Source organism: Paramormyrops kingsleyae, chromosome 12, assembly GCF_048594095.1.
Source record: "Paramormyrops kingsleyae isolate MSU_618 chromosome 12, PKINGS_0.4, whole genome shotgun sequence".
NCBI lineage: Eukaryota > Metazoa > Chordata > Actinopteri > Osteoglossiformes > Mormyridae > Paramormyrops > Paramormyrops kingsleyae.
The window spans coordinates 22,333,585-22,346,055 of NC_132808.1; the positions used below are offsets into that span (position 1 = coordinate 22,333,585).

The 12,471-nt window shown below is 46.1% G+C and overlaps 1 protein-coding gene across 2 annotated transcripts; it reads left to right on the forward strand.

Annotated features, from left to right (window-relative positions):
- Positions 1 to 251: 251 nt before the first annotated feature.
- On the forward strand, positions 252 to 5,929 carry LOC111835542 (uncharacterized). 2 transcript variants are annotated; one of them, XM_023795989.2, is made up of 7 exons: positions 252 to 380; positions 1,189 to 1,346; positions 2,186 to 2,436; positions 3,623 to 3,781; positions 4,246 to 4,386; positions 4,830 to 4,932; positions 5,664 to 5,929. In XM_023795989.2, exons 1-7 carry the CDS (start codon positions 290 to 292, stop codon positions 5,700 to 5,702), a joined length of 942 nt encoding a protein of 313 aa, XP_023651757.1. In that variant the 5' UTR covers positions 252 to 289; the 3' UTR covers positions 5,703 to 5,929. The 2 variants fall into 2 exon arrangements, with proteins under 2 accessions (XP_023651757.1, XP_023651756.2); XM_023795988.2 differs by lacking the exons at positions 4,830 to 4,932; positions 5,664 to 5,929 and having other exon boundaries at positions 4,246 to 4,804.
- The last annotated feature ends 6,542 nt before the right edge of the window (positions 5,930 to 12,471 follow it).

Genomic DNA, 12,471 nt, shown 5'->3' on the forward strand with positions numbered 1-12,471 from the left:
ATAATACACAATTCATAATATTTCTACCTTGGCTTATATGTACATGCATAGCTATGCATTCTAATGACTTTATAATGAGAATGTGTAACTCTATAACAAGAATGTATCAAATGATAGCGCAGAAGAATTTGGGTTTTATATCTTCAGGGAAGCCAGAGGGTGATGTTGCACTCAGTATGTAGTAGGTGTGGCCTGTAGTATTATTTCTCAGCAGGTAGTGATTTGACAGCATTCCTTCGTGACAAGGAAGCTGTAGACAGACACAGCTTGACATGCTGATGTGGAGAAGATGAGAAGGTTCCTGAGGATACACAGAGATGAGGACTATGACCAGATGCAGTTTTTCACAGTGAAATGTAACCAGCTTGTACAGGAAAAGGGTGAGTCCCTTTTGGGGGGGGGGGGGGGGACCGGGGTCAGTCACTCTTCAGAAGGGTGAAAATGAAGCAGCTGAGAAATGTAGCATTTTCAGCACAATGTCAAAGTTAAAAAGTGTGAAATCTGTGTTTGCTAGAAGGCTTGGCTATTGTCCCGATTACAGGACAGAAGCCCTTTCCTGAAAAGTTTATTGTTTTGAGGTCTTAGGTGAAGTAACATTTTACAAATAGGATGAGAATAATATCTTATTGTGCTTGCAGTCTGTGAGGGTCCATTGTTTCTGAGCATTGTGCTACTTGTTCTTTGAACCTACTACCTGAATCATAAATCATATATGGTTATAGATAGTTTAAAACAGTGTGTTACATGTAGTTTATTGCAGTGCTCTTATTGGCTCTTTCATTTAGGGGCCATGGTGCCTGAAATTGATTTTTTTTGTGATCATTTTTTTTGAAAGACAAGTACCTGAAATTAGTTTTTTTCCTCACTATTTTTTTCCCCACTCAGTTTCCAAAGAGATGCTATTTGGCTGAACTGCTCTCAGTGACCCCCCTGTTATTTAATTATCGTTGTTTTTACTGTCCTTCCCTATGGCTTCTTTGACTGGCTTCTGGTTCATTTATAAGGGGTTGCTGATTATACGGACATACAGAGATCCAGCGGTGCTCAGGCTGACTTTAAGAACCCTGTGCTAACGAGCAAGAACAAGTCCTGGCCGGCATTCAAGCATTTATTAAACTTTGACGGACTGAGTCGCCGCCCTGGTTCCTTAACCGCTATTTCCCTGCTGTGGTCCCGCTTGGGGGGCAGCCCTGCTGGAGAGGGAGGTCCTGCTGGCCGTGGAGAGGGAGCGAGCCTTGAGGAAGGAGCTGGAGGCAGTGTCCCTGCGTCTCTGCCAGCAGGAGCAGGCCAACGTGCAGCTGTGTCTGAAGCACGAGCGGCTCCTGGCCCAGGTGCACCAACAGGAGGTAGACCGGCCTCCGCGGCATCCACAGCCACCCTGGGCTTAGTCCTCTCTTCCTCATGGGGAGCATTTCTTTGCAATTTCTGTTCCCCTGCCTGCTGGAATCTGGTCTTTGGCTAGAAGCTCCACCCCCCCATACCGCCCCCCCCCCACCCACCACAGCATCTCATTTTCTTGACCATCTTCATGTACGGACCTGCAATCCATTTGCATACAGCTGCACTGTAACACCTTTTCTTCAGTATCTTGGATTTCTCTGCTTTGTTAAAAATGTAGGTTTTCTCTAAAAATGGTAAATGGAATATTTTGAGAATATTTGAATGAAAATTATTCTAAATATACTACATACTAAAGGAAGATTTTTCTGTTTTGATGACAATAAGCATGAAATGTATTTGTGCAAATATATACTTTGATGATGCAAATTTCTTATGTTAGTTATATGAATAAGACTGGTAAAATTAAAGCAAAATCACAGAGAATCCCTCTGATTTGACTTTAAGGAGAAAGATGGTTTAATGTATAATGTTGTTAATGTAACATGCATGTGGTTGCAAGAAATAAATGTAAAATAATGTAAACATAAGAGATTCATGAGACAAAATACTTAAAACTTTTTAATGCTGGTTTTTCCTTGATTCTAAGTAAACTTTGAACATTTGAGTTTTTTTCTCTGTTTAACTGATACTTACTAAGTAACTCATAGTAGCAAGTAAGATTATAATTTACACACACACCCCAGGATTCAAATCCACACCTTCTGCAGTACTAGCACAATGCTTTACCTGTTGAGCTATAAGAGCACCTTCTGGTCCTTCTTCTGCTCTGTTCACGTGCTCTCAGAAGCACCTCCTGACCAGCAGGCCAGAGGGGAGCCCCAGGGACACGGGGCTGCTGGGCCAGCAGCTGGAGCAGGTCTGCGCAGAGCTGGAGCAGCTGCAGAGCTCTGAGACGCAGCTGGAGAACCTGGTGGAGGAGATACAGAAGGAGAGCCTGCAGCGGACTGCGCACCTGCAGGACCTCATGGACGATCTGGAGAGGGAGAATTTACAGAGGACTGCGCAGGTGGAGGAACTGCAGGCCGAGCTGCGCAGGTACATTTGGTTTAACATTTAAGCATTATTATTGGCTGCATTCCTTAGTGCATTTTCCCAAAATGACCCATTTATATAACTGCATATTGCATGAAATAAATTCAGGGTTTACCATCAGCCCTGATCTCTGACATGCCAATAAACATTGAAAACTATGTACACCATAGTAACCAGTCACGTAATACCATGATTAAGAATCTCGAATCTTGTGGTTATGCACCTCCAGTGCAACAGCTGGGCTCTTCCAGAGACTTGATCCTGCAGCCTTTAGATTATGAGTCCTTAGGCGCTACCTGATTCTAATATTTCATATCTAAGCAGCATGAATAGCCCCCCCCCCCCCAGCAATGTGACTGCACCCTTCCCCCTTTCCAAAAGCGTTCCCTTCAAATTTACAGAGGCTTTGAAATCCCCTGGCTTCCCTGCACCGCAAGTTGCTTGTGAGCAGAAAACATTCACACATTTATAGGAAAGTGCTGTGTCAGACAGCAACAGCGAGGGCGGGGGGGGGGGGAGGTGTGATCCATAGCTGATGGTGAGAGGGAAGGGAAGGAAAGGGGGGGGACGAGGTGCGATCGAGCGCTGCGTCAAACGATGTCGTCAAAGCAGAACATATAGCAGGGATGCATCAGTTTCACGCAATGATTCAGGGAATGACTAATTTAATTCATGTATTAAATACTTTCACGTTTCAGTGAATAACAATTACAGGAATCTAGGGAAAATTGGATAGTGGATAATTTTATCCAGGGAAATAAAATAAAATATGAAATTTGTTGCCTGACCTCAGCTAATGCAGAAAGTAATTGCTAATGACATCTCGCAACGAAAGAGGTGACTCAGCATTTTTACAGCCGTGGCCAGTGCCACGACTTGAGGGACGAAGGACTCGAGGGCAGGCGTTGTGACAAAACAAAAGCGGTTTACTGAACTAAATGAACACGGTCTGGAAACAAACGGGACCACAAGGGATCCAAAATGAGATGAGTGGATACAGGGAAGTGCACAGGTAACAGGTTCGACATTAAAGACCAGACTGGGGCTGACAAGAGAAACAGGAACTTAAATACAAAGACTGAGGGGTAACAAGCAACAGGAGGAGACAGGAGGGTCAGGCGCACTGGACGTGGCTGCCAACTTACAGCCTCCTTATTTATGAGAAGATGGTTATGTTACTGGATTACAGCAGAAGCCAAGAATTGGATGAGCTGAAGTGCTACCACCAGGGGGCAGTACAGGAACTGCACTGGGAGAACCAGGGCAGCCTGCGGAAGCTGCAGGAGACCGCTGAGCAGTTCGAGTGGCTGTGTGAGCAGCAACGCAACTGGATGTGTTGCGTAAAAAGGTTTGCACCCATCCCCCCCCCCCCGACACTCCCACCCCACCTGTCCACAATAATCTCCTGCTCAAGCAGCTTGATACCACTGAAAGTATGCACAAGAAATCATGCGGTTCCAACCCCCAGGGACTCAGGAACGATGACACCTGACACTAACAGGATGACTTCCACCGCACGCTCAGACTTTCGTGGTGTGTAACAGATGCCGCGTGTCGACCTAAAAAACGCCATAAAAAGAAACCGCATTTCATGCACAGCACTACTCTGCCCAGTCAGAAGTGAAATTTAAGAGCCAGCTGCTCTTTCTTTTGCAATTACTGCGGTATCCAGCATCAAATATTTCCCACTTTTATTTATCTGATGATGTACTGTCTGCTTCATAGCTGCCAACTTATAGACTTCATCCCTCTATGATGGAGAAAACACTGGAAGAATTTTAGTTAACAGAACCCTGACGGTGCCTTTCGAAGGTTTAAGGACTGCATGTCAGAGGAGAGGGAGGCTTTGCTGCAGCAGATGGGCCAGATGGAGGTGGAGCTACGGGTGCTGAGAAAGGCGACAGAGACCAAAGGCTCGGAGGAGGACGGCGAGCCGCGCGCAATCAGCAACAGGTCCCCGCGTTGCGCTGTTCTCACGCCAGACACCAACACCGTTCTGTCGTCGCAGGTTCCACACATGACTCTTCAGTATCGCTTCTATCTCCATCATCAACATGGCTCAAAACATGCGATAGTTGTTAGTGATTTTTGTTTTCTTTCACGTGCCGTTCATTTAGCAGATGAGTTTATTCGGAACAATGTGTGAGTGAGGATCCGAGAGCAGCGCCAGCCTGAATCCCTGGAAGAGCCGGGGTTAGGGGCCTTGCTCAAGGGCCCAATGGTGACATCACTCTCCCAACCACAGAATTTGTATCAGCAACCTTCGGATCATGAACAAGGCGTCCTGCACCCCCGAGCCAAACACCACCCTCCTGAGGAATTTTTCCCTTAGGAAGCTCCAATAACAACACTCTCTACACCTCCCCCCCCCCCCCCCCACACCCACCACCCTGCAGATTGAACACCTGGGACGCTGATGTGATGGCCGACCTTCAAGCCGAGGTGGATAATTGGAGACATCTGTACGAGGACCTCTACGGCAAACTCACATCTCACTCGGTGAGTCGAGATGGTGTCTGAACTCAACTCAACATACATGCTGTAGAACCTGGGGTACCTTTCCCCAAACGCTCCCGTTACCAACTTACATAGTTAGAACCGTTCAGTTGCATGGATCCAACTACGTACATTGCTGAAATTGTTAACAACTACGCTTTTGGGACACTGGGCCCTGACAACGTCCAGCAGCTGATAAATGACTCTTCTCCCAGCTCTGAGTAACACAGTGTGTGTCTCCAACAACAGGAAAAAGGGATCATTTCTCTCTGCTCCGTGACTTAACTGACAGCATGCCTGTAAAATTACAAGAGTTAGCAGCTAATAGTTTTGGTATATTGCATCTTAAGGATCTGCTGCCCAAGTCTGCTTTCTGACACAATTACAAGGTCTGTGAAACAGGGACCCTTATAAGCCTACACAGAATTCTTAAACACAAAAGAACACTGTCAAAAAATTAACTCCAGTGCTGATGAGACGAACAGCCACCTTTAAAAGAAGTTACATTACAATGCATTCTCTTTCATCAGAGTCACCAGCCAAAGCCTGCATTCAATCATTGACTGGATAAAAATGATTTAACATTTCACTTTCATGTGCCTGGAATGAAACAGCCGTAGAATTTGCCAGAACTGTTTTTCTTTTTTTTTTATCACATTGTAAGCTGCCTAGATGGCTTATGTTCATTGGCTGTGGCCTGACATTCCTGTTGTTTGTTAATTTTATATCCTCAGGATGTGTGGACAGTTGATGGGTCCCAACAACCCCCCTGAGAAGCCCGAGACTGGAATCTGGGCTTTTTTTATCTCTGAAAGGGGTGTCATTCTTAATTCTAGGCTTATGTCTGGGGTTGGCTGTTCTGGGAATTAAAACAAAGCTCACGTCACAGATAATTGTTGTCTCGTATGAAATGTGTCCTTGTTTGATATGTCCTTGTGTAAAGGCCGGTAAACTTACCGCAAAGCATAATAAAACGAGACCATGTCTTTCTCCATAATAAGCTGTTTCTCTCGTGCGTTTTTATTGCTGAAAAAAAAAAAAACGCCGTTCGTTAACTTAGCAGTTTTTGAACTTGCATTGAAATCGATTATAGGCTGCAAACTGATTTGCACGTGGCGCTTGGCAAACACATCGATCGAGGACTTGTTAAAAGCAGAACGTCGAGTGTGTCTGTTTCGGGCTTAGACCCACAGAAAACCGTTCAATACCATTCAGGAGAATGTGGAAATGTAATAAGTTGATGCTGATAAGGTTTATTCGTTTAACTTTAAAAGTGGACGGGCAAAACACCAAATATTTATTTTATGTACGTGTAAATATTGTGGCTTTGTGAATGCTGTTTCCAACTGTGCTCAATTCTGTCTGTTGACTCACCTGCAATCATGGGTCTTGCGGTTAAGCGGGTTCACGGGTATAGAAAGAGAGCGCATTGACTGCATGAAGGGCTTACTGCGTATTTTGAAAAGTGAAACCGCAGGGACCTTGCTAAATCGCTCCCTGTCTCTTAAGACCAAAGCCCACAGGCCTACAGAGTGTTAAACCGACAACTTGGCCTTTCACATGAAAGGCGTACAAGGACATATCATGGCAGGAAAAACATGTTTCTGTCACAAGCTGTTGCTGTTTTTCTACGGCAGCACCCCGAAAACGAAGTCGAAAGGAGGAAGGTATTTTAACATTTGACGTTTTGTTGGCGTTGCTTACATACCGGTCAGGTTTCTCCTGCCTTGAGGCCGTTTTATACTGTGCTGTGCCATGGTACGTACGTGTGAAGGGATTCAAATGAGGCTCCTCAACCGTGTGTTTACAGCGGTTTGTAAATGTTTATCCACATTGCATGTAAACACATAGAGGGGACTAGGTGTCGTTGCTCCGAGATTACATCTGGTGGTCATCCTCTCCCGATCCCATGTCCCACACATATTTTGCTGCCTAGCGCGGGAATTCATGATAGAAAGTGTGTGTGTGTGTGTGTGTGTGGGGGGGTTTGGTTTGCTCGGGTTCACTGTCAGGTCACTTGAAGTACGAAGGCGGAGCGAGAGCCTGACACGACAGAGACTGTTGGCAGGGTCTAGGTCTCCCCCTGCTGACTCTCTGGGTCAGTGTCAATGGGACCTCTGTAGAGGGAGGGAGGATCGGAGGAGGTTGCCATGGCGAGGCATCGACCTACCATTGACCCCCCCTTCCTCATGAACCTTGGCAGCACTGCCCCACATCCCATGAAGTGTTCCCCAGGGTCGACTTGTGCCTGACTGCTACAGGCCCTCATTGTCTCATGCCCCCGGAGGCCAGATGGGAAACAGCAACCATCACGATATCAGCTCTGTCCTGGGGGAGCAGGAACAGGTACATGTGACAGGAGGGTTTTAACAATATATTTTTGGAACACAAGTGTGCTAAATGAAAACTGTAGTATTTTAAAAAATTTTCAGCGGGTAACAAGTCAAGATGACTGATATGAACATGGAGAAGTTTAGCATCTGAGACAATGATCAGCAGCAGACAGCGTTCTCTGCCCGATGTGCTCCTCAGCTTCCCAGGTGACTGGATGAAAGATGGATGGATGGACCTCTCTTGAGCACAGATCAACACAGACAGACCATGGGAGCAGATGATTATTAAACTGATATCTAAGCAGCCGGTCGGTCTCTTTGTCTGAACAGCCTCTGAAACAGATGGGGATCATGAAAGTTTTACCAAAACATTCTAGAGTTACATGAATATCTGAAATGCCTTTAAGCAGTAAACAATTAATCTGAGACGAGACTTAAGCAGGCACCTGCTCCTTTATGGCTGCAGATGGCCAGGCAATTGTAGATAAGCTGTATTTTCAACTTTACGGATTCACTATTTTAATATTTATTATTGTATTTCCATATAAATGTTTTTTTGTACATGTATGTGTATATGTGTTGATAACATAACATTTTTTTTGCCCAACCACAAAGCAAACGTGTAAATACTATTTACTATTAAATAAATTCATCTAAAATACCATTAGGGGTCACTCTTACACAGGCAGTTTGGGTCAGAAAAACAACTCTTTCAAATAAACCATTTTCCCAGTATTTTTCTGTGCTTTGGTGGTTTTTCTTGTGAAAATGTCCATACAATTAACTGCTTCCTGCTGCATATCACAAGTGCCCATTGTGACACTACATTAAGTCTATTTAAAGGACAGAGCTCAGATTTCACATTTAGCTTCACTTCAGTGCAGCCACCAATTCTCCATTTATTTTGACCTTAGGAGACTATGATAAAAGTTGGTATAGTAGAACATCTCATTCTGAAGCTAGTTTCTTCTAGATTAGGTGATGGGGACGAGAAATCTGCCTGTACCTAATACCTAAAGCACAACTAGCTTCGCTGGCCCCTCGAACATGAGGATTTAAAGACTTGGATGATGCGTTATAGCTTGGTAATGGTAAAACCCACGATCTGGAACCTGGACGCAAATAATGTCCTTGCAACATATTCCGTTAATATTGCAGCAAGGATTGCAGTAATGCTTGTGGAATTTTATTTCACCGCATCCCCCACATTCGGTAGTCATCCCCCCCCCACCCCCCCAGCAGAGAGAGGCTGACAGGCTTTACCCATCAAGGACTACATTCCTCCCCCTAAAATAAAACCCAGTGTTCTGCTTCACTCAGCAACGAGCCACATTAAATAAAATACTCAGCACGTAGGGTTTTTCTGAACACAAAGTCATGTTCAAACAGAGCCATGCCTTCCATCCTGGAATCCCAGGTTTCTCTGGACCCTCTGTCCCTTCCCAGGAAACACGTTTCTGCATAAAACAATTAGAGGCATGGAGGAGCGCGTGGAAGAGCGGATCGGACTCGCGGCACGAGAAACGTGCGTGTAATTACGGGCGTCCGCAGTCTCGTGTCTGTGCGTTAATCTTTGCCAGGCGGACAGTGACACGGGATTGAACCATCTGAGTTCCCGCCGTCCGCACAGACTCCTTGAGGCCGTAAGTCAGAGCAGCTGTTTGGAATGGAAAAGATGCAGCAATCGAGTGGGACCTGTAACCAGGAGCGATGAAAAAAAGACACTAACCGACACAGATGTTGCACAAAAGTCCTCCCCGTCCTTAGTGCGGCTGCCTCTTTTCTGCGATTCACTACTGAGATGATGTTCTGGAATGTTCCGGACCCCCCGCCCTCCCCGGCGAGACGTGATGGCGGACGCTCCTGCCGGCGTGCGCGGAAGACTCTGCGGGGGTCGCGTGCAAACGCGGCCTGAATAACTTGCAGGTCTACGGAAATAGACGTGGTGCAGCGTGAACCTTGAGCCGGGGGCTGCTGTCTCCTGCAGACATTCCTCGGCACGCAGATGCCCGTGTGGACCCGCGACCTCGTAAACAACTCGTAGGCCCAGAGCTAGATCTGCAACGCAAACCTAGTTATCGCAGAACGTCCGCATTTGAGGTAAATTGCTTCATGCTGTATAACAATAGACTCAGTCAGCCAAAGCCAAAGCTTAACCCCCCCCCACCCCAGATCTGTACAGCGCTCGAAAACAACAAACTTTATGTAAACCGTAGAAGCTAATACATGCTCTGACACTGATTCCACCCCAAACCATACTCAGGATCTTCAAACTGCATGGATTTATAGCACAGAACGCCAACAAAAGGACGTCTTCTTTCTAGGCCAGGAATGATACGGACAGTTCATGATTAAAAGAATAAAGCAGAAAGTCAACAAAAGGCTGACTTTCGCAAATAAAGAAATATGAAAAACGTGCTCTTTTGGATGGTTCCAGAGGTCATGCATTGTTCCACGATGTCTCCTGGGCTGTCCTGCTAATTCGGCGCATTATGTTTTGCCATTATTGTTTACTAATTTATAGTATTGGCGGGTCGCTTGAATTGAAGTCTAACCATGCTAAATAAATGAATGAAATTGTAGTTTCCCCTTGCATAGAGCTGTCCACTGGTCAGATAAATAACAAAGAATCCCTTAAATGGGGATGGACCACCTATTGTGTGAAAAATATTACACTGCACTGAAAAAAAAAACCATTACGGATGCGCCAAGGCCTAAGGCCACGTGTTTTCATGTCTATCTTTGAGATATAAGCTATTGTCTTGTTACCAAGAAACACAAATCACGCTCCAGGATGCCATTTTGTTTTTTTAAAACAATGGAAATAATCACGGATAGGTTGAGTAAGATGTTACTCAGTGAGACCCGACTGTGGAATAGACACAGACTTGGCTTTGATGTTACACATCGGTTAGATATTAGGCCAGAGGACTCATAGCAGTAACCTACTTTATATTGTGGGGGGGGGGGGGGGTGCATATGTCAGGACATGTTCCCTCCCTTATGCATGCATCTCTCAGGTATGCAAGGCCCCAGCCTGCAGGTTCTTATTTTACGGACCCTGGATCGAGCCTGGGTCACCAGCTTTGATGAAATTTTAACATTTCATTATTGCATTAATACTATACATATTGCTTGCGAAAGCATTGCATTTCAATCATTGATCCATGCATCTTTTATTGTCCAATGCAGGGGTCAAGGGTGCGGAGCCTATCGTAGGAGGCAGGGAGTAACCTGTGGGGGAGCCAACTCATCCATCCATCCATCCATCCATTTTCTGCAACTGCTTATACTATTCAGGGTCGTGGGGGTCCGGAGCCTCTCCAAGAGCTTTGGGTGCAAGGCAGGGCGTAACCCAGGATGGGGTGTCAATCCCAGTGTATTTTAAAAATATTACATTTTATTAGTTTATCAGATGCTTTTATCCAAAGCAACATAGAATTATGAAAGACAGGTCAGCTCTGGAGCAATTAGTGTTAAGGGCCCAATGCTGACATCATTCTGTCGAACTTAGGATTTGAACCTGGGACCGCAAAGGCACAGCATCCTCAACCCACTGAGCCACGATCTGCCCCATCCATCATCTTCTAGCTATTTATCCAATGTAGGGCCTTTGGGGAGTCCATCCTAGGAAATCCAAAGCTGAGGAGCAACCCTGAATCGGACGTCAGTCCATCGCAGGCCACACATACTGGTTAGGAGCCATTTTACCAGACATCAGTTCAATTAACCACGTTTTGCTGAGCTGTAGGTGGAAACCAGAGTATGTGGAGGAAACCCGACCCGCACATGCAGAACATGCAAACCCCAAACACATGGCGGGGGTGGGCTTCAAAACCCCCAACCCTGGCAGCACGCAGGCGACGGGGCTACCCAGCAAGCCACCAAACCACCCCGTATGTCTAACATGTGGGCAATAAAGAAAAACATGTGAGAAACAAGGTTTCAAAAATCATGGGTGGGCGCTGTAAGTCACTGCCATGTTTATCCCCATGACGACCAAAAAGAGAAACCAATGGGAAGAGGGAGGACACCGGATGCTGAGCGTGAAGATCCCGCCCATCCTCGGTTAGAGGCTGAGTTCATTAACAACTCGCACAAAAGGTGCAGGAAATTGTGGAAGTGACAGTGCATGTAAGGCAGAGTAGAGCATGCTGGGTATTCGCAGCAAGATGTCCGCTTCCAAAGATGGTGCTGTCTGTGTATTGTTCGATCGTACGCTGGTACGTGCAGCTTCAGGGCGAAGCTTCTGTAACATGTGACGCCACCTTCAGATGTGGCACCAGTGGCTGGTAAGGAACGCCCCCCCCCCCCCCCCCCCCCCCCCGTAGTGGTTAATCTGAGCAGACCGTGGTTTCAGATGGAGTCTCCACTGGTCTGAACAGTGTCTGGTCAGACAGATCCTTATGTGCAAAAAAAACCCCTCCAAAAAAACAGTCCAGCTGGCTGGCTTCTTAATTGGACCAAGGCAGGCCAGGGTGAAAACAGCAGGCACACGGTTAAGAGCATTTCACTGTTTGGGTAGCAGTTACAGGGAAGGAGAGAGAGGGAGAGAGGGAGAGAGAGAGGGAGAGAGAGGGAGCGAAAGAGAGAGAGAATGAGGGAGAGAGGGAGAGAGAGAGGGCGAAAGAGAGAGAGAGGGAGAGAGAGAGGGAGAGAGAGGGAGTGAAAGAGAGAGAGAATGAGGGAGAGAGGGAGAGAGAGCAGATGATGCCAAAATAATGACCGCACACTATCCCTGTGCAACCTGGGCTTCCCTGACAAAAACCTGGGCTGGACCTAATATTCCTAAGCTCCTTATGGCAGGGGAGTCTAATTTCAAACCAACAGCTGCTGTTTTTATACTAGGGAAACATTTTTTCTCGTTTCAAAAGCAATAAACAATACAGCTCAATGCTAAGCAGAGCAGCCAGGGATATGGAAGCAATTATCAGGAAAGGGGGAACACAGTACTTGTCTATGCACCAGGTCTGGTTTGCCATTTCACTGGTAGGATGTAAATATATAAACCTTAATGATAATACGACATGGCCAGAGACAGACAGATGATCGGGTCAGGGCTATTAAAACAAGCAAAGCCTTGTTTCCTGCAGGTACTTGATTGAGGAGGGGTTGTCTGGGAGGGGTATATGCTGATGAGAAGTACTGGGCCAGCCATGTGTTGTAGCCGCTCAGGTTCTGTTTTATCTGTACAGTTCCATGCAAAGGC

Coding starts and splice junctions, on each gene's coding strand:
- LOC111835542 (XM_023795988.2), top strand. CDS start 290: ATGAGAAGGTTCCTGAGGATACACAGAGATGAGGACTATGACCAGATG. Junction 2,437..3,622: donor CTGCAGGCCGAGCTGCGCAG/GTACATTTGGTT, acceptor ACTGGATTACAG/CAGAAGCCAAGAATTGGATG. Junction 3,782..4,245: donor TGGATGTGTTGCGTAAAAAG/GTTTGCACCCAT, acceptor TGCCTTTCGAAG/GTTTAAGGACTGCATGTCAG.